General features: G+C 47.1%; 1 protein-coding gene across 1 annotated transcript in view; it reads left to right on the top strand.

The window, feature by feature from the left end:
• Positions 1 to 23097, top strand: part of CDX1 (caudal type homeobox 1) — an 87466-nt gene that overhangs the window by 50105 nt on the left and 14264 nt on the right. The window contains exon 2 of the mRNA XM_069654063.1: positions 10514 to 10659. Within this exon, the coding sequence (XP_069510164.1) occupies positions 10514 to 10659 (146 nt within the window). The remainder of the gene's footprint in view (positions 1 to 10513; positions 10660 to 23097) is intronic.

Below are 23097 nucleotides of genomic sequence, written 5' to 3'. Positions count from 1 at the left end.
TAAACAAAAGCGTGAGGGGTGTGTGGAGTTGGAGCCCCAGGGGTCTTCCCACATTAAATAATACAAAACTGTGAAAAACCGAATGTTTTTTTTCGTAATTTGGCCCAAAAATACGTTGTTTTGGGCCTAATTTTTTTTTCCTTCGTTATTATAACGCAGAATCTTTGGTGATATGTGGAAGTTCGATTCAAACACTGTGACACTGGAGTCAAAAACATTGATCATGGCCTTGTTCCATCTAAGTCAAATTGTCAACTATCATGGAGCATAGGGTTAGGTTTTATGGGAATTATTTTCAATATCATTTTTGAAATATGCTTAGCGATTATCTTTGATATTTCTTTGAGCTGTTGTGTCATTCCCTATTGGTAGGAATCAAGGAGTCTTAGTTCAGCAAATTGCATGCCAGCACTGGGATAAGGGGGTCTACGATAAGACTAGCTCACTTTTCCCCATATTGTGCTGACCAGCAAATACTGCCTGCATCTCACTGCATCACTGCAGACGAGTGGGATCAGACTGTAGCACCCAAAAATAGGTGATTAAAAGGATGAAAAGAAACTCGTGCACAAATTCTGTGATCAATTTCATTTCATATACCAACAAACATTACGATAAAAAGTAGGCCTGTGTGAATTTCCTGAAAAGACACCCACGAATATTTGCGGGTCTGGCCCTCAAAATCCAGGAGACCCATGAATGTTTGTGTGACCTATACATTATTTCGGGGCCACCAATCCAAACTCATTCTTTTTAAGGAAGCCCTGTGGGGGTAGGAGCTGGCCAGACTCCAGCCCCCCACAGGGCAGTGCATCAAACTAATCCTTCTTTTATTTTTACCCTGTCCTTGTGTCAGCGACTTAGCGCTAATGTATACTTTTTTGAAAGCATACATAGGTGGGTCAGTGGTGGTGTTTTATGCCTAAAAATGGATCTACCGCCCTCTGGTCGATTTGGCCTCCCCCAAATAATCGTCCTCGAATCTGGTTAAAGTTCGGCTAACGCGCCAAGCCCTGAATCCCCCTAAAATCGGAGTGATTTGGGTTTCGACCAAATACATTCTCCCAAGCTTCATTATCAGCGTGCGCCTTTCTGTGAACATTTCAGACTTTTATTTTATTTGAACACTGCACTCGTTAAAAGGAATAGATTTGCAGGCCTGTATTTACGAGCAGAGGAAATGACGCATTGTCAAGCTAAATTAAGCAGGCCATGAACTACATTGCTTTACACACACATGCATTGCTTAATGTCACATTGACATTTATAGAAGCATGTACAATCAACAGTAGAAGCATGTCCTTAAGGATGATTTATTTGACTGCAAGTAATATTAGTTTAAGCCTCATACACGTCACTTTCAGAAGTGCACGTTATGTTAGGCGATGCTCCACTGCCAATATTCGTCTTATTTTGGTGCGATGTGCCATGAAAAGGATGGAGATTGGGTTTGGTTAGTGGACACAGAGCAACACTGCAAGTTAGCATTGCTGCGTTATGCTGCTACAAGCCATGCAGAAGCATCCAGATACTGTGCATGGGTCATATCTCAATGACCTTTGCCCATTCCATGTGATAATGTCCCCTTCAAAAAGTCACCAGGTAGGGGACTTTTTTTCCCCCTGCACCCCTCAAAGTATTCTCTGACATATTCTAGGGCGGGTACAATTTTCTATTCTAACCCCAGTCCAAGAGTATTTGGGCAAAGTGCTTCATTTTTGTGGGAGTGCAAATTTGGGAAATGTCACCCCCTGGCAACCTTTTCCCAGTTGACGTTATCACAGGATACCCTTTTGTCAAGAGCACTTGAGGTATTTGAATCCTCAGGGGAGCCTCCCATGCCTGTGGTGTGAGGGTGCAGTGGTCGGGACTGTCATATTTAATTGGTTGGCGCGGTAGAGCATTCTGATGTCTGAAGTCTGTTGTGATGATGTGTTTGATTGCTGTGTGTGTGTGTGTGTGTGTGTGTGTGTGTGTGGCTTAGTTGGTATGTGCATCATTGGCTGGAAATTAGAATTTGAATATGTCAGTGTGGGAAGAAGTTGTGGGAGACAACAATGAGCAGTTGGAGTGATATCCAGGTAGTGGTGTATCCCGGTCGGGTCTACTCGCCTGCCGGGAAGGGTATTTGTGAAGAGAAGCCCTGAAGCAGGCTAGAGTGGGCTGGTAGCCCTGCCAGATGCTTGTGGACATCACACTGAAGATTGTGGGGGTTGGTGGGCAGTCATTAATATCTACTTTAAGATGTACGTACATTACTTTACAGTGCATACTGATTAATTGAGGCAATATGTACATTCATGTCACTGCTATATACATTATCAGGCGGGTAGGGCCCTCTGGCGCCAACACAACTGTAACATTTGTCCGTATAGCCATTCCTTTTCAGTTCTGCTGACCATCTAGACTCACCAGAAACATATACATTCTGGTTTTTTCGCTTAGCTGCCAAGTCCATACCTATGGCTCTACAGGGCCAAAATACATTCCCGGAGATGGCACACCATGTGAATGCACAACCACGTATAGTTTATTATAAGAAGTATGTACATTAGTTCTAGTGGTGTCTGCATAATTCCATGTGGTATACACGTTACTGTAACCTGTTCAGTTTTTAAGCTCAGCAATGAACTAATTACAATGGCCCTCATTACGACCCTGGCGGAAAGTAACTGACCTGACCGCCATAGCGTAAATAGCGTTTCCGCCATCGCACGATGGAGTAAAGTGCGGCTAATTATGACCCATCGGGCACGAGCATTACGCCATGGCGGAAGTGCAAAGTCCGCGATGGCGGAAATGTCCCTAAAACGCCCCTCACCGCCGTCGTACGGCGCCCTAGGTGCAATTCCGCCACCCATCATAGCGGTCACCGTAATGAGCGGCAATCGCAAAATACGGTGACCGTAAATATACGGAAACACATGTAAAAACATGGGGCCGGAACGGGAAACAGCACGCCGTACACCTACAAAATCAGAATCCCAACACAACCATTACAAATCCGACCCTGAGACACATCCCAACCCGTTAGCCACCCTAGTCAAAACAATCAAAATGGGAAAAGTTGCCAAAAAAGCGTGCGACCGCAAGCGGCAGGTCCACTTCTCCCATGAGGAACTCACCGTGCTCACAGAGACCCTCCAGGAGAATGCTGCCGTCGTCTTCTCGACGCAAATGACCAGGACGGCACTTGCGAACAAGAAGGCCATATGGGCCCTGGTGGCACAGCGGGTAAGTGCGGTGGGGACCGCACCCCGCAACCCACAGCAATGCAGAAAGCGATGGGACGACTTGCGGATACGCGTACGGAGCATACTATCAGCCAACCGTAACATTGCCACAGCTACCGGGGGAGGATCGGAATCACCCATCAAGTTGACCCCCTGGGAAGAAATCTGTACCTCCACCATTGGAATGGAGAGTATAGAGGGAGTCGGAGGGATGGAGAAAGGAGTGCAGACATCCGAAGAATCAGGTAGGTGGGCCAAATAAAACAATGCTAAATCCACAATGTCCAATCATGTGAAGTACCATGTGTCCACATAGTGCAACAGAAACACATGTCCAGGAGAACGTCCACATACATTGGCCTGATAGCGCACTTTAAAAGTCACATTAAATACATAAATAATCAAAAATCCTAAAAACACCCTCTACACGTGCAGCATGCACACCCTAACTGCAGGCTGCAAAACAACTGCATCCTCAATCCACACAAAAATGAAACCACCTCCAAGGCCCTGACCCAAATCACCCTCAGGTACCACCCCAATGCATGTGATACATTGCCATTCCAATTTCCACAGACCCATAAATAACGCTCGCCCTCCTTTACTCCACCACAGGGTCCGATTCAAACGACGAGCTTCAGGACAACCCTACCAGCACACCTGCAAAGAGGGCCAAGTCCAACGGCCAAAGACCCTCCACCTCAGCTGCACGGATCAAGACACGGCAGCAGCACAAATCAAGTGGCAGCACACAGGAGGGGACTTCAACAGGCACCCCAGCAGCCAGCATGCCCACAACACCAGCACCACAGGTCCCCCCAATGGATGCCACAGAAGGCACTGCTTCTGGTGGCAGCAGCACCATAGGTGACACTGCATTAATGGCAGCATGCTCCGACACAGAAAACGGTGCTGTCGATGTAGGACCCATCCATGACCTGTCTCAATCCCCCTGTTTGTTTCATCCCGTACACCATGAGGATACCACGCAGGGGCACCCACAAGACGACGACTGGCCATCCCCCACAAGCCCTGTGGCAAGGCAACATGAGGTGATCAGCCCCTCTGTGACACCACCGCAAATGGGCATGGCCCAGCAGAGGCAACAGTCCCTCGACAAGGTGATCGTGCAACAGCAGCAACTGGCCACGCTCCTCAAGGAGCATGCTGATGAATGTGGGGGTTCTAAGGCAGTCATAGAAACATCTACTGAGACACTTAGGGCACAAATGGAGAGAAGTACAGAGACACTAAGGGTACAAATGGAGAGAAGTACAGAGACACTAAGGGTACAAATGGAGAGAAGCACCGAGAGCCTGAGGGGGGAACTGCATGCGACGTCCAAAGACGTATGTGGTGAACTTGCCGCTGTGCGCCGTGTGCTCACTGAGCTCTCACAAACCCTTAGGGACATGCATGGACGTGAGCAGGCAGAGACATCATCCGTTGCAAGTTCCGTCCAGGGCAGCCCCCAACGTAGATCTGGGAGGAACCTGCGCTCCACAGGCAGGGGTGCCCCTGATACCCGGAGAGGGGGCTTGCAATAGCGTCTGCCCACTGACAATGAGCATCTTTGGACACAGGTGTTCGGAGGGGAGGTAGGAGGGTGGAGGGGGGTGTTGGGCTTTCTTGGGTGGCAGGTCGATGGGGTGTGTAAGATAATTTCACATATGCTATAAACATTACATAATCATCCAATGAGATGTGTGGACATTGATCTTTGTGTACGAGGCCTTTATTGGCGTACAGTCCACATTGTGCATGTTCCAGACACACACAGTGCCACGAGTCCCGTGTCCATGTATCAGCCACCAGGCGTGAGTGCTAGAAGCATGAATCTATGATATTCTGACGAATTTCACGGGCCTCCTGTGCCTCGCGGACTCCTTGAGGTGCTGCCACATCCCCACCCTCATCATGACCATCTTCAGGTGCTTGCAGTTCTGCGTCAGGGGGCATGGGCACATTTCTACGTACGCACATGTTGTGTAGCATGACACATGCCATGACCATCTTTGCAACCTTCTCATGGCGGTACAGGAGTGCCCCGCCAGACCTGCTGAGGCAGCGGAAACGAGCCTTCAGTAGGCCGAATGCCTGTTCAATGACTACATGGGTACGTGAGTGGGCATGGTTGTAGTCCTCCTCATGCTGGTTCTGTGGGTTCCGGAGTGGTGTAAGGAGCCATCTCTTCAGTGGATACCCGGCATCACCTGTATGTGGACAATAAAGGATGTTTGTGGAATGACATTGCTACGTACGCATCCCCCCCCTTCCTGCCAGGTCATTGCCGCATCACATACCCCACATTATCATGCATGAAATGAGACTCACCGAGTAGCCAGGATCTGTTCCCTGCGTGTCGCTCCATGTAGCGTGGTATTGTAGAGTTCCTCAAGACCATAGAATCATGGGTTGATCCAGGAAATCGGGCACAACAATGTAAAGATCCTGTTCGAGTCACACACCATCTGTACATTGAGAGAATGGGTGCAGTCGATGGCACCAATGCAACCCGGTATGCCGGCCAGTGCATGGAATCCCACTTTTGTGTTTGTAATCTCCTGCTCCGAGCGTGGTAAAGAGATGTAGTCGTCTGCGTGCTTCAGAAGGGCATCGAGCACTTGCGATAGTGTCCGTGAGAACAGTGGCTGTGAAATGCCATGCAACTGTCCGACTGTGTGCTGGTAGGTGCCTGTGGCCAGGAAGTGCAGTACAGACACCACCTTCAGTAGGGGTGGGATGGCGGTTGGGCTATCTATCATGCTGACAAGGTCAGCGTGTGTCATGTTCACAATGGCGGTTATGGTGTCCCCGTCCAAACGGTAGAGGGTGTGGATCTGCTCAGCAGTGAGGTTGAACGGATGAGCTCGGAGGCGTGGGATTGCGGGCTGCCTGCGTGGTGGTAGTGGCTGTGCTGGTGGCCCTTGCTGGCCCTGCCTTGCCCTCCTCCTCCTCCTGCGTCTCCTCTGTGCGGCCGGTTGTTGTTGTAGTTGGTGTTCGTCTTCTTCTTGAAGTTGTAGTACCTGCAGTGCTATCAGGTCCCCCAGGGCCAACATCGCTAGTCCTGCCGGTAGCATTTTGGAGTGGGTGTGGTTGTGGGAGGGGGTTGGCTGTGCAATTTATGTGTTTTCAGGCTGTATAGCCTCCACCTGTGGTGATTCATTCCACCTGTGCCAGCTGCAATCCCCTTTGGGCGAGCACGTCCCGCACACAACGCTGCAATGTGACGCATGGCATCTTGCTATTACAATCATGTATTTAATCCCGATGGCAGTGAAATATTGGTTTATATGTTCATTCTGCTATGGTCCCATTGTTTCACATACTATCTTTGCAGTCGCGAACAAACTTGTGAAGGGTCAGTGGAATGTAGTACTCGATTAACGGTGGACCCTCATGCAGCACTGTACCGAGGTTCACCGACGGGCGGGGCGTCCCATTTGTGAGTGAAGCCAGTTGCCATTTTCACACACTGCCGCACTACATGGATGAATTTGTGATTTCAAGCGGTAACAGATGCCTTTTCGACGTGATGTTGCAAATGAGGAATTCGAAGGACAGCGCTTTCGGTTTTCAGCTAGCGGCGAGGAGACGCCCACAGGTCTGACTGCAAATATAACGTTCTATTGTTTAATGTCCTTGGGACAGGGGCCATGGCGAGAATGCAATGATTGATATGAATAGTATGGGATGCGCAATAGCGTAGTGGACGATAAGGCAGGACGTTCCCAAATACATGTTACTTCACAACACTAGAATTCCGGGCTGGCGCACAGTGGATTTTGCAGACTGCATTACGCACAGACTCAATGGAAATTTCAAATGTGATGTGAGTAAATAATCAGGCGTTTTTATACCGGGATGAGGGAATGATGTATGGATGCATGGACAGATGATTTAATTGAGAGTTTGCCATGTACATGGCTTTTTGGAATCTATCCCCTTCCCCTGCGCTATGTGATGCAGAGCTGCCATAGTGGGACCATCGTCTATCTGCCCTTGTTGAACCCTCCCTGTCTCGACGCGCCTTCAAACACTTGTGTCTATGCACGTTACTAATCCCATCTAATGGATTCTGTCTTAACAGACGCATGCACACAAACACTCGTTTGTAATAGTGTTTTCACCGCGATTTATATAGTTATGATTCGCAAGTGATTTTTGGGTGGAAATAATCCTTTTGAGTGGGCTAGCATGCATATGGCTGTAGATTTAGTGTGATCATTGAAGTGAGTAATACAAATGAAGTTCTGATGGCCATACTATTCTTTTTCATTTCATTTGGGTGACAGGTATCTCCTCCCCTTTTGCCGCTGCCATCTGTATGCCACTCCTGCAGATGGCTTTTACTCCCGACACCTGCTGCTTCGAGTTAATCAGTGGAGCACCATTACGATCTTATGGGACGATCGCCAATGGGCCACATGCCCTTACGCAGTACTAGTGGCTAGGAGCTACATATCAACCTTTCAGCTGGACTAGTGCCTACCTAATGGGACGGCCCTGCGGTTCTAGGCGCTTCCATGTTGCCTTTTTGAACGTGAATGTAGCCCCTGTGTACCATGAAGGAACAGGGCCAACAACAAGAAGAAGCTGGTCATTTATTGCGGATGCAGCCCACAGTAATGAAAATATTTTGCAGTTTATGGCCTAATAGCTGTATGGGCTTGGTGAATTTGAATTTTGATTCTGATATCAACCGTGTAGCGTTATTCTTTGCAAGTAATGTAGCATATTCCTATTTGTGGAGCGATGTATTGTGAGAAGATCTGCATTGGGTTCCGGCTTCTGAGTATAGTTGCGTGGTACTGTACTGGCCGCGTTTGCCTACGAAGCCCAGTAAGGTCAGGGATGGGGGCTGCCATTATGACTGTTTTAATGATGTCATGCTCAGGGGCGGGGGATTAGCTTTTGTGTAACAGATGCCGGTCAGCCAGGTGGATTGGTGGAATGATGTGATTATCAGAAAATGGCTGGTCACAGGTGCCTGTGTTTGCGTGCGTTTCTTGGAGGGAGACTGAGGTCATGTCCATTGGAATAGCTTCTGTATTCGTGCCATCTGTGCCCTGCAGCTCCCATTGGCCCCTCTTGAGATGAGCCTGGCTGCTCAGTCACTCTGCCAACTTGTGTGGTACATGCTTATGCTGATGGTTGGTTTGTTTACTGGCAAGGGTACAGGGCTGGTGCAGTCTCCCTCAGGATACTGCTTTGAATGTTGCCTTACACTGGTGTCAAGCGATGGGGGCCTGTTGTTGTTTTGTCTCATGTTTCAGTTCATATTGCTGTACTTGGACCTTCACATGCCTGTGCTGCATCAGTACGGCAATGGTGACATGCCAAATATGGATGGCCACTCACAAGGCACTTGGGGCCCCTACATTCATTTGTTCGTTGGCATGCATGGGTGATTTGTACATTTCACTGGTTGCATTGTGTAACTTCATTGCACCTACGAGGAGTTGTGCAATGTGGCCAGGGAGTGGTGTACAGGCACTCAGTAGGGCCATTTACGGTTGGTTCACGATGCCGTAATTCTCACCATGGCGGAATGGTACTTTCCGCCATGCTTGATGGCGTTAAGTAAATGTCCGCTAGGGTCAGAATTCGCGTACCGTTGCGCCATGGTGGTAATTACGGTTTTGCATGGCGCGCGTGCGCGTCCTTGGTGCAGTTAGCGTTGGCGTTCACTACGGTGTCGCTAATGGCATCGTACTTTACGATGACGGGTCATAATCGCGCCGAGCGGTATTCGATGGCGGTATTACATTTCCGCCATCGTTTTTCGATTTCCGCCAGGGTCGTAATGAGGGCCAATAGGTTTTGTGTAGGTTTTTTCGAAAGGCTATGCCTTACTTTAAGCAATACATACATTAATGCAATTCGCACATCTAACACTTTTATAACTTTTAACAGTATACTAATTATTAAAAGAAACACATTAGAAAAATACAGCACTGATTCTGTTTTAAACTAAGAGGACATAACAGTTATGCAAAAAAAGATTTGTCATTCCAAATATCGTATTTTCAACTATTTGTAGGCGTTTTTTTTTTACTTGAGGAGTCCTCCATTTTGTGAACTGCCTTTGCTCTATGGAAAGGCACGTAGCATCATTGGAGGACGGGAAGTGCAGATTGACAATTGTTTATAGCAGTAAAATGCAAATTATGAGGTTACATTTTCTGGTTCTTTCCACACACAATGTTACCATTCTGGTAGTCAGGCCCCTTTCTTCCTCTGGTGTTGCAGGGCCCTCACCCCCTAGCAGTTTTCTCTTTCAGGTAGTGCAGTTCCCTCCGTTCTCTGGTGATGCAGGATCCTCACCCCCTAACAGTTTTCTATTTCTGGTGATGCAGTTCCCCCTTTCTCTGGTGATGCAGGACCCTCAACCCCTAACGGTCTTACCTTTTTGGTAGTCAGGCTCCCTCCTTCCTCTGGTGATGGAAGCCCCTCACCCCATCCTAACAGTTTTTACCTTTCTGGTAGTCAGGCTCCCTCCTTCCTCTGGTGATGGAAGCCCCTCACCCCATCCTAACAGTTTTACCTTTCTGGTAGTTAGTCCCCTCCTTCCTCTGGTGATGGAAGCCCCTCACCCCATCCTAACAGTTTTTACCTTTCTGGTAGTCAGGCCCCCTCCTTCCTCTGGTGATGGAGGCCCCACACCACCTAAAAGTTTTACATTTTTTTTAGTCCTGCTAGTAAAATAACATATTTAGTTGAAATGTATGAACAAAAATGTACAGCTAGCTACACATTTGCCAAAGATGCGGGCTGTACTCCTAAGTATGTCTCTAGGGCATACTTAGGTAATAATTTTTGTCTTCCTGTGTTTGAATTTGCGTGTCTGGGTGACGTTTATAGGAGCACACTGGGGTGGTAGGTGGGTCTGAGGTGGTTGTGGTGATGTGACTTTATTATATCATTTTCTTCTAGTTTGTGCAGTGTACACTGTAGGAGGATACACGCATGCACTAGCTCATTCACAACCAATACACAACACAAGAACATGCATAAGAGCAACACGAGCCCATGCACGATCAGGCTGACATGTGCAAAAGCAAATGCACTTGCCCCATACCACACCAGCAGATACACTAGCACCCACTAGTCCTTGCACCAGTCTTATATCTCAGCAGCAATGCCCTAGCAGCATAGGCAGTAAGCACGAAGCTAGCATAGACAGACAGTATACATTGGGAATTCCTTACCCCTGTACAGTGGATCAGGCCTCTAGCAGCAGGGGTCACTAAGCGCTTCCATTGTCTGTTTCCTTTTAGGTAAGACGAGAACAAAGGACAAGTATCGCGTGGTGTACACGGACCACCAGCGCCTCGAGTTGGAGAAGGAGTTCCATTACAGTCGCTACATCACCATCCGACGGAAGGCAGAGCTGGCGGCATCCCTGGGCCTCACAGAACGGCAGGTCAGTAGGTTTTCCAACTTATTGCGGGTGTTCCTATGTGCATGTGCCCTGTGTGCACCGACGTTCGGTGGAGGGCAGTGGCATAATAATTCCATGCGCACCCATCACATCTCAGGTGCAGTTGATGAGCGCATAGACTCCTTCTCCGTTGCCCATTGCTCCTCTCTCATTGCTCACAATTCTCCATATCCGCATTGTTACCGCATACCAGTAGCTGGAGGCACGGCTGGACTGGGGTAAAAAATACACCGGGGCAACAATAAAAAATAAACAAATTGGTGATAGCCGCCAACTGCAACTCTTAACTTTTTAGGAAAAAACATTTGCATAATACCTAGACAGATCTTTCATACAATTTGTGAGACACTCTGCATTTCAAAGCACATTGGGCAAGTATTGTTAAGTTATAATTACAAGCTGAATAGCGTGGTCCTCTGGGCATTGCACTGTTGCATTGTGGCCAAGTCCAAGCGTGGCTGGAGGTGGAGCTAGGTTACAAGGCGTGTCCCTCTTCTCATCCCAGTGCGCTCATCCGTTGAAAACAGGTCGATCTTGCAGGTACAAGTATACCCAATCTTTGAGGGTTTAGCACTTTAAATAGTAAGGGGTGAGGATCAGGTTAAAACTTCTTCTGGGAACCACTTGCCCATTCTCCCGTTATTGCGTTTTCTGACTTGTGTCCTACAGTTCTTATTCAATGTGCTTTTTGCGTTTATGTTGTACTGTTTGGTCTTGTTTTTATGTGTGCCATTTGCATTTGGGCCCAAGATGCGTTATAAGTCCATAAACATGAAAAAATACCAGAGAGGTGGACACCACAATGTTTACTCACTTCTATTCGATGTGTACATCTCTCAGTTAGTTTCCAATAATTTTGACCTGGAGCTGCCAGTTTAAACTGGTCCTATAGCACAAGGACCTCCATAAACCACAAACAAAAGAAAACAAGGCATGTGAATTTGTTTATGTATACAAACCAAACCATGTAATGAACTTGTATTGACAAATGTATGACTATGCATAGCTTGATGATGTAATTAAGAGCCTATATACAGCCCTGATGAAGGTTTTCACCGAAATGCATTGGCTAAATGTATATTGATGGCAAAATATGATCGCCTAACAGATCACATTCAGAATAAATCTAATTAGAAAAACAGGGATGTGAATAAAACATTCCTGGCCAAAACTGCACGGATCTAACTGAGGCTTTGATTTTATTAGAACATTGGATATAAATACTTTGGGAACTTGCAGCCCTCTCTAGGGGCCAACTGAGAAGTGCCATTTATAATAAGGCAAAGTTGCCTTGTTTTCTTTTGTTTGTCATAAACATAAACATGCCATCTCCAGTGGATTGTCTCACCCGCTATGGGAAAAGTGGATGCCCCCTTTAAAGAGGACAGCTACCAGCAGAGCAGGCATCTTTTTGAACAGTTTCAGGGTCGATCGTATGTCGAAGGGGAAAACAGTAAACTGGAAATGCTCGGCTGCAATTGCAATCAGGAGGTATTTTCAACATGCCACTCTCATTTAGATGTGGAAATATGCTTCCACAACCTCTAATCAGGCCAGCCAGTCCTCTTTCAATGTCAGGGCCAGGATCCATCTTGAACTTGACTTGCTCAATGAACTTATTCACCTTCAGATCAGGAAAAATATGAAAGTCCTCCTTCTTCTTGGGGAGCAGAAAGAAAACTGAGTAATCTTTCCACAGAAGATCTCAAACCCCTTCTTGAAGCAAACGTCTCATGATCCACTCTCGTGGTCAGGGACTCGAACGAGTCCCGAATCGGTTTGAAGGAAAGGAGAAATCAATCGTGTGCCCATTTCAGATGTTCTTGAGAACTCCTATGTCTGAAACTGATCTTTGGCGCTGGGAGTGGAAAAGGCCAAACTTGGTCCCCCATGGGCCATCTTCCAGAATTCCAGAATTCCAAGCTCAGTCAGGATCCCTCTTGTCTAGGTGGGGATTGGGTTTTGTGGGTTGTGGAATTAGGCTTCCCCTTGTATGGAATCCACCTCTTGAGCAAGGGAACTGCAGCTTTGTGTTACATTTGATGGTTAACAGTCTGGTCCTGGCAGATTGGGTCTTACCTCTTTGGTGCAGGATCCCAGTAGACTTGCCTTCTTTGAAGTCTTTATGTGTCCCCGTTTGTGGATGTGTTTTCTGGCAGCTACAGATGAATATGCCATAGTGAATACGCCGTCTGCACAAAAGCATCTCTGCCTACCAATACATTGTCTGCCACAATGAGGTGCACTCTGCCCCTCTACCATTCTTGAATAGAGATCCTGAAAATAATTAAGGAGGGACTGTGTAGTGTTCGTCCTCAAGGAAAGGTCAGGCCCGGCATAATTTTATTTCATTTCGTCATGCACTTTCCTGGTGACTATGCTCCTCAGTGCTGCTTTAATCCTCAGCCATCAAAGAGGGGGCATGGCAGGATTCACAGCAGGAAGTCCACTTCCAGGGAAGGGCTGCTTCCTGACTTGCCAAAGGGTAGAGTTTTGGCATAAAGTTAGCAAGATCCTTTTGGGCTCCCTCCATTCTCTGAATTCACTTTCTCTGCTTGGTATAGATCAGCAGCAAACCCTTTTTGCATCCTCTGTGAACTGTGGATATTGGACTTTGTGGAATAGCCACAGCATTGTTCTGCGTGGATCTCATGCACCGTAATGTATGCATGAGAAATCTACTTGGACAGATATTTGGACAGTCGTTGAAGGAGATAGATGCCTCCTAGATTTGATTCTTTCCACTCTCGTTGACACCATCAAAATGTCTCCTACTTCCTCCTACTCATATACAGACCCATATACAGACCCACTGGATATAACAGACATTTCACCAAAAATCTCTGTGACTCAATAACTACCATTCACGTAAATCACCCAACTCTCACACTTCTGGGAGGTATTACTATCTGGTTCGATATGCCCAACAACCCCATGACCCATCCTCTGGTCAACATTCTAGATGCACTCAACCTCTCCTGACATACCACCGGTCCAACGCACTGTGCTGGTCACACCCTTGATGCGATCTTTAGCAACTATGACCTTGTCTCTATATCCAGTCCCAAACCGCTTATCTGGACAGACCACTCTGCCATCCCTTTCTCTATCTACACCTCAGCCCCGTCTCCCACTGCTCCCCCTGCCCTCTCCTTTAATCTCAAATGCTGGAACAAAGTCAAAGTACTTCCTGATCTAGCCGAAGCCCTTCTACTCTGTCCACCAGCGACGCTGACCTGTGGTAGACCCTTAACCATCGAATCCTTTGACTCCTGGCTTAAAGTATCACTAATCCCTCTCACACCCTCATGCCCCACTGCCTCACACACAGGACCATCACCAAAATGGTTCACGCCCCACATGAAGACTTTCAAAAGTCGAAATAACTCTCTTGAGCGCAAATGGCGAACGTCTCAAACAGCTTTCAGCAGATCTGTGTTTGCCCACCGCCACCTTAACTACAAATTCGAGATCCGAAAAGCCAAAAAGGCCTATTACAATAAACAAATTCTGAATTGTGGCAGCAGCAGCAGCGAAGAATTCCACAATATTATCTCCAAATTTGTGAAACCTACTTGCACCTCTACCCAAACCACCCCCACAGAAACACTCTGCGATTCCCTCTCACTACATTTCTACAACACTGAACTTTACAGGACGGCAACCCTTAACTCCAGACCCTCAACCCTCACCACCCGCCCCACCCCTACCCCTTCTGATCATCCCCCCCGACCGCAATGCCAGCCTTTGACTCTTTCTAACCCATCTCGAGAAATTAGTTCCTTGATCTACTTAACGGCAGCAGACCCTCCAAATACCCCCTTCGACCCCTGTCCCACCTCTCTCTGAAAGAAATATTCTCCTCTACTTGCGCAGGAGACCATGCAAGGTCCATAATAAAGAATTCCCTCACCTCTGGCACTTTTCCAGAGGCTTTTACAAGAGCGCATGTCAAATCCCTTCTAAAAAAGGCATCGCTCGACCGCCTTAATCTAAGAATTACAGACCAATCTCCAGCACCAGATTTCTTGCGAAACTCATCGATAGGGCTGCATACTCCCAACTCAACCACTTCGTAGAATCCAAAAAACTACTTGACCCTGCGCAATCAAGCTTCAGGCCGTGCCGTGGATCAGAAACCACTCTGGTCTCGATCTGGGATGATCTCAAGGTCTTGGAAGACTCTGAGGGGCTTATTCTCCTTGATCTGTCAGCAGCCTTCGACACCGTTAACCATTCTATCCGGCTTGAGCGCCTCCACTCGCTAGGAATCTGTGACTCGGCACTCAAATGGATTGCCTCCATCCTCAGCAACAGGAAACAAATCACTTTCCTCTCCCCTTTTGTCTCATCTGCTTGTGCTGTGAACACTGGAGTACCCCAGGGTGCCTGCCTCTCTGCTATCCTATTTAACCTCTATCTGACCACGCTATCAGGAATCATCCATGCGCACAACCTCTCCTGGTACAACTATGCCAATGATGCCCAAATTATCCTGAGAATTCCCAAAACAAGCACCAACCGATGCCCCGAGCTCGAAGCTTGCCTTAGCGATATTGAGCGATGGATGACAAAAAATCACCTCCTTCTGAACCCAGATAAAACCCAGATCAATAATGTATCAAAATCCTGTCACTTCCGCCTCATGCTCCTTAGATGAATTTTCCCTTATCTCACCTACCCCAACCGACTCTCCGCTGGTATGCCCATTGTTATGTTGAGACTGGACTATGCCAACTCCCTATACCTGGGAGCACCAACATACCAACTTAAGCTCCAAAGAACCCAAAATGCTGCTGCCAAACTCCTTCTCGTCCTGGGACACAGAGACCACATCTCACCTGCTCTCTGCACCCTTCACTGGCTCCCTGTAGGACGAAGGGCCACCTTCAAAACCCTATGCATTATTTACACGGAGCTGTGCACAAGACCGGGCAAACGTACCTACAAGAGAAGATTACACCCTACCTTCCATCACGCACCCTAAGATCAATCACTGCTCTCTTACTAGTGATTACAACTTCCAGTTCAGCCAGAATTGGGGGATCCGCCTTCTCAACCTTGGTTCCAAAACTGTGGAACTCACTCCCCCCTTTACACATTTTACCCACCCAAGACTACGTGGCCTTCCACAAAGCTCTAAAAACCTGTCTCTTTCCACAACCATGATTAAGACCATCTAGGGCCGCTAAAACACTACAACACCATGGACCACAACCTAAATAGCTTTCCATTGGAATGTAAATATAACCTGCAGACGAATGTTCGAGAAGATACCGAGCAATGACACTGCTGAAAGCAACCAAGAAGTCACCAAAACAGAATCAGAAAACAGTTACCAATGATGACAACCTTAGCGTCGTGCAGGCACTAGATATATGACCACTAACTAGTGGCATTGTGAGTCCACTACACATGCCTAGCTACCCCCTGTCCCATCTCCCACCGAGTGCAGCTATCGCGAAGCGCATTAATGTAATCCAGAACAGTGGGCCTGTAAGAACAAAACATCCATTCCAGACACTCACCTCTCCTATCTCTATGCTCACTCTCTACTCTACACCCACACACAAGAGAGCGCATCTACACCCTGGATCAATTTCGGCCTAGCTGCTCCCATAAGAACAATACTGCATGAACACTTCAACATCCTGCTAGAATGCAGATACACCCCACAAAAGAAATCGGCCTGGCTGCACACATTAAAATCCTACACAGGCCTAATGCCGCCAGAATGCAGTCTTGGAGACCAACCACCAGACTACACACATTCAACTGATCTCTCAATACCAACACACCTAAGGTCAGGACGCAGCTACCAACAAGCAAGCAAAGCCTTCTGGTACAGCGCCACGATGCCCCGGGGCCGTTTGCGCACTTTATAAATTCAAAAGAATAAATAAAATAAATAAATAAGCAATGGCATCAGCCACTCACATATTGAGTGCACCCAAGCACCCTATAACACCCTACTCTTTCAACTGACTTGGACTGCGGTCCCCGCGGGCGTTCAACACACAAGCGCTTTGAGATCATACCAATGATATATAGAGTGCTATGAAAATGCCAAATAACATAACATAACTATGTCTGTCAAGAACAGGTGAAGGGCTCTGAAGTGGTGGATTCTGGCCCATGCCTTCTCTTCCCTGAGTGGTCTGCTTGTCGAGAAATGGGGTTGCTTGAACATGTGCCTGTGCAACGCTCTCTAGCCCACGCCACCCGTCCGCTGCATATGCCTGGATCCCAGTGCAAACCCCATTGTTCTTATCTTCTGTCTCTCACAAACCTTAGCTATTGCTTGATCGCCATGACTCGCCGTACGCAGACTCGGGCAGAGTGATCCAAATCACTTGTACACCCCGGGATCCTCTGCAAATCCACCCTGCTGGGTCAACAGAAGCACCTCTACATGCACCCCAGTGTGCATGGGGTGAAATGCCTTAACCAGATCCAAGCCCTGCAGGGGCCGTGGGGGCCTTATACATACAGGACACAATAAAATGCAACTCTCAGCGCCAAGGAGTTGAGCTATAAGAGAAGTAAGGAGGTTGCCATGCTGCCCCCTATGACTCACTGCCGGATGGACAGAAAAGAAAACAGGAGGATTCCGGATATACATAGTAGCTTTTTATACCACCGGATGAGGGGGAGTGGAACATTTAAAAAACAAAAAAGATTTTTGGGGAAATGGTTCCCTAGAAGGACTGTCTTCACAACTAAGCACTGTGACGAGGAAGATGAGCGTGGAATAATTCACACTATTCTGAGATCTGATCCAGTTGTTTGCAAGGAGGAGTGCGAGGGATGATTGGCTCTGGCTGTCTATGGAATGATCCCCCATCTCCCAGTGTCCTGTGAGACCTGATTTTCCGAATGCTATAAATATCTCTACTGTTACGACGACGGACACCCAGAATATAACACAACAAACTCTGAGCACTCTTTGAACTGTGGTAGCCCAACTTAACCACTAGTCGTGGTTCCTTTTGACCCATTGTGTGCCGTATAGACCGTTTTAATATTTTACCTGCATTGTTAAACCTGAACAGTTAACACCTCTCATTATAAAAACACACTCGGAGAAGCAGAGGCTGGTGTTGTTTATGGATTCGTTTCTTGCGGTTGGAAAGGCTGTTTTCAGTTTTCTACTTTACGCGCATTTTGTGTCTGTCCAGAATATGAAGGTCGAAGCTCTTTGACACGTCCCCACAGCATTTTTAAATCAGTCTAGGGTATTGGAATGTGTTCTTGAAGGCTTTGTCTGCCTGTGAAAATAACGGCTTTATCCCCAAACTATATTGTCTAATGCGTGGCGCAATCTTTAAGCTCTGGAGATATCTGCTATCAGCTGCTTAAATGACATTTGCGACCTCAGAGGTCTGGTAGGCCATGTGCTGATTTACCTTTTGCCTCATCAAGCTGTTGATTGTTCCCAGGACGGAAAACCGCCTTATTTCAGATATTCTGGACACATTTTACCCCTTGCTGCATATGGCACTTCACGCCCATTATCTGAGTATTTCTAGCATTATTGTCTTTGTGCCATATTGAGTTTTTACTTCTTACGGATTTATTTGAGGGGCACTGTTTCTGTCAGGGGTATTGCAGCCCTGTAAAGCTGGAACCAGGCAGGGACAGTCCTTTCTTTCTTTCCGTTACTGGCGGCCATCATGGAACCGTGCGTTCCAGAGGCCTGTACAGTGCACTAGTTAAGGCACTCTGTCCACCTGCTGTACAACAGGCGCACAGGGGCGTAGGAGACCCATAACATCTGGGGGGGACAGGGGACACCTTAGGGACTTTGCTTTTTTATTTATTGTGTTTTAGTCAAAGAACTCGACTTTTCACAAAATTAAAATAGCAGTACGTATTAAATTGCATATATCATCACTGTATAAAGCAGGAGAAAAGACGAAAAGAAACAATAAAATTAAGAAAAAGAAAAGCAGTTCAGAGTATAAAATCCTCCCAGCGATGGACCTTTAGAGGGATCTTTTATAATACTCTCACCTGTGCTTTAAGTTTAGATGCTTTATGGAGTTTCGCCAACCAATCCTATCCTATTCCACTTGAACACTCAATGATGGAACATGAGTGTGCCCCTTTACAGCAGTGTATGGGCTGCAATCATACCTCGGCACCAGGGTATTCACTGGATTTACATGGATAGCGGAACAAGTGCTGTTGTGAATCTCGAGGCGCTGCTTTATTTTTTTCTGGGTAACCCAGATGGTTTATGGTGGCCTCTATCAAAACCTGTCTACAACTCATTATTCAGCTGGTGGTGGGTACCAAAAATGCAATTGCATCCCTATTTTAAAACAAGTGTTGGCAACGCCAACCATTTGGGCTTTAATGTAAGCATGGAAAAGACACTTGCAAAGCACCGCCGTAGTGGTATTAGGTACCCACTGATGGTAGCAGCTGCAAAATGGTGCAAGTACCTGGACATTTACTAGCAGTGCCTGGCAAATGCCCAATACTTATACACAAGCAAACACTTGCCGTTGCTGGTTTTTAGCAGGACTTCAGTGAAGGAAATGCATAGTGCTAATAGAGTGGGTGAAGGCATCCCTGGAGAAGACATTTATATTACACCAGTAGTATGTTCCCATCTCAAATTAAGTTATTACCTACACAGAGCTTTGTAGTAAACATCCCTAAGTCAGTGGCTTTATCTAAACCAGAACTGGCACTTTACATGCCCTTTATAGATCATTCTAGTGTTTCTTTATAGGAATAGGTTATGGCGTAAAATGAATCTGCGGCCTGCGTGGTATCCATCCACCAAAACCCATGAAAGTTGCTAAGATAGCCCAACTAACATGATGCTGTGTCGCAAGGCAAGATGCCACGCACCCTGGCACCAGCTCCTACTACAGGACAGGTCAGAGGTGAATATATACCTCATTTAAGGTTAGTCCTGACTTCAGACCTAGGCTGCAGGTAGGATTGAGTGAAAAGGGAGTTGATGCAGGAACAGCCTACTGTGACTGTCTCCTCCTGGAGAGGAATCATACAGGAGTGTAGATGACACTGGGGCAGTGGGAGAGCGCCGAGCCCGAGCTCCCACGTTCCCTCTAATAAATCCTCCCCATGCCGGCCTGCACCTGTAAGAGGGGGGGCACTGTTTGTATTATCAGGCCCAATCAATGCGCAGACAGATATGGTGTAGTGTATATATCTGCAATTATTTCAACAAACGACTTCTAATCGTCCTTGTGCAGGCCTCGTGAGCATGGATCAAGCGTTAGAAGAAGACGCATTCGTGACTCCACCCTTTATTTGGGACTATGAGGCGAGGCACAATTCTTCCTTGTTCAAATTTCCCCACTGTACACTTCTCTACTCCACATTCTCGTCTGCTGTACACCCTTTTCTCCCAAGTCCCTCCCCTGCACCCCACACCAAGTCACTCCTCTGACACATTGCCCTCTGCACTTTCTCACTTGTCTGTACTTCTCTCTCATTTGCTAACCTGAAGCTCCTCCTATGCCATTTCTGCCCTACACCACTCTACCTGTGTTCTGGTCTTTCCTGCACCCCTCCCTCCCCTGCACACACTGGTCACCCTGTGCTTCAAACCATCCCAATCTTTCATCTGCACTCTGTTCTTGTTCCTATCTCTCCCCTCCCTTGCTCCTCTCTTTTTCTGTCCTCTTCACCCCTTCTACCCTTTTTCACTTTGCAGTCCCACAATCTACTGCACCCCAGTACCTTGCTTCCCATTCCCTCATGGCCAGCACCCCACAAAACTCTCATCTGTACACTTACTCAGCACTTTCTCCTCAGTCTTCAGAGCACCCTCGATATCCTGGCTTACATTTCACAGGTTTTTCTTTTGTACGCCTCTCATGACCAACCACTCCATATAGCTTCTCAGAATAAACTGGAACAGCCATGCCAGATCCATGACCTTAAAAGGGCCCATTGATACCTGCAAGCATTAACTCTTAAGAAATAGGCAGGAGCATGGATATTTGGAAGGGGGGACAGACACAGAAGTCACTAAATCCATGTACTGCCGAGGCTCTAACCCATAATCTGATCACACTGCGAACACTCAAGTACGCTGACAGAAATAGCCAGGCTGAATAAAACAGGGTGACGCTTAGCCAAGACCTACAAAAGATTAACACTTGATTTCAATTGAGAGATGCGCAGGATGGGCACCACCAAATGGTTTATTTTGGGCAGGGACAGAGTTCAGGTCTGGGCTGGTAATAGTTTGCTTTATGGAATATAATAACACTTTGGTCATAGCGCTTCATGCTAGATGCTTTCATCTTCTAGGCAATGTAATAGCAAGTATTATTACCCTCATTTGAACGGTGCTGAATTTATGAAAGGTTAAGTGGACCCGGCTGCTGCTGGAATTGAACTAGCGAAATGCAGGTAGCCCACATGTCACAGACCAAGCTTTAGGTGTGGTACCATCCAAACTTCAAGCAGGTGTGAGTTGGTGGGAAGAGGTGGCGGGTGTGCCTTAAATCCTACTGATATTAGAGTATACATCAAGTGTTTTCCCTTGCCTACTTTAGACATCACTATGGAAAAGAGCAAACACCCCACGTAGCGGCTCTTCTTGAGATTGGCTCATCCTCATTTTACTTTATATGGTTTCACAAGGATTTCGTATACAGTGTCAGGCTGATAGCTCAGGCAATGTCTGCACTTTGCACGCCAGGCCTGGGGTACAGGGACATCTTAGAGAAAATCCAGTCTTTGCCAAATTGTGTGATCCTGGGCGAATCGTGTGACCCCCTCCACTGTGCATTATTTTCTCTATAAGTTTACTTGGGATCACCTAGAAGTGACTCAGTTGGCATTGTACACCATAACGAAATGCCTCAATCGTAAATGTTCTAAAAGTGTTTCTTGTTGCTCCATGTATGCTAAGCATGTTGAGTGAGTGCGAAGAGGGACAAAGTGTCACAGCAATAGATGTCACCTCCAGCTCGGGGACCAGGTCTCATTTTGGGAAGCAGTTATAGATACATTCATAGAATTTGTAATTTATTTTGCAGATAAATGTCAGGTGCAGTCAGCGTGATCTAACTCTAAGGAAATAAACTAGAAACAATCTCAAAGTAACCTGACAGTTAAGGAGCACTAGTGTAAGCAGCAAAAATAATCGTCATGCCCTTCTCCTTAAAAAAGGCAATACATAATATATTAAACTGTTTTGTGCCTGGCATTTGTATAGAAAATGCATGTACATGTCAATACCAGCTCCCATTGTGCACCCTTGATCCTATGCTGTATCAGTGAATGGCCTCCGTATTTTGTTTGTGCAGCCGTGCAAGCCTGTGTTGGCCAATGCTTGGAGCTTAAATGTCAGCCCTGGCTGCCCAACAGTAAGGAACGAAAAAAGAGCTGTTCCAATGTGTTGTTTCTCTTTGGCAGGGGTACACTTTCATGAATTGAAAAACCTGGGGGCGGAAGGGCCTCAGGTTTTTCAATTCATGAAAGTGTGCCAACGTCAAATATACAGTTTCCAAACATGCGCGGTGCGTTGCAAACTGATGAGGGAATCCTGCCTCTTAATGTTTCATCATGAAACATTAAGAGGCCAGGGTTCCGATCAGTTGAGCACCACGCGTGTTTAGAAACTGCGTATCTGACCTTGGCAGTGGCACATTCCCTCTAATAAATCCTGCCAATGCCGCCCTGCACCAGGGATAGGGGGGGCCATGCCACTTGACTTACCTCACGATAGCTGAGGTCTCAGGTGGAGGTCGAGTCGCCTCTATCTCCGTCTTCCTGGATAACACACGCTGTCCCAGAGTCACTGGAGCACGCGTAGCTGCCTGGCATCTTCTTAATTCTGGAAAAACGAAGGCTGAGGCTGCGCAGCAGTGCACTGCGCAGGCAGGGCACGTGCAGTTTGTTCCCCCGGCCTGGGCACGTTAATTATGCGCAGGCACGGGGCACCGCAGCAGAAGTTGCAGACAGTCTATTTTTAACTTTTGCAAGCTGACATCGTATTTCACACACTGCAGATACTTGCCTGGTGTTCCAGGGCCAGCTAAACCACCTGTCCCTTCAAGATGGCCAAATTCAGATGTTGGTAGTGGTGATCGCATTAAAAGCAAATTAGATCACATATATTCTGGCGGTAATTAGGGATTACTAGTCCGTCCACCCCATTCTAGATTATGAAAAACCTTTGGCTTTTCGTGAGGGTGACGCTGATCCCAATGAGGGTGGCACCCCTCAAACCAGGTTGATGCGAGAGGTGTGGTGCTTACATTTTGCGCTTTGTGCAAACACATTTTGGAGAAATCTTTATTATATTTTGACTAGTTTGTCAGGGGCACAAAGAAGCCATTCTAGTCGGCACCATTTGAGAATGGCCTTAAGTACTACCTTGTAGGAAGCCTGCACATGTTAATCTTCCCCATTTCAATGTCTCTC

The sequence above is a fragment of the Ambystoma mexicanum genome, chromosome 3q, assembly GCF_040938575.1.
Source record: "Ambystoma mexicanum isolate Mex_15411 chromosome 3q, UKY_AmexF1_1, whole genome shotgun sequence".
Classification (NCBI taxonomy): Eukaryota; Metazoa; Chordata; class Amphibia; order Caudata; family Ambystomatidae; genus Ambystoma; species Ambystoma mexicanum.
Note: the sequence above shows the minus strand (reverse complement) of the source record. Positions and strands in the feature narration are given on the sequence as shown.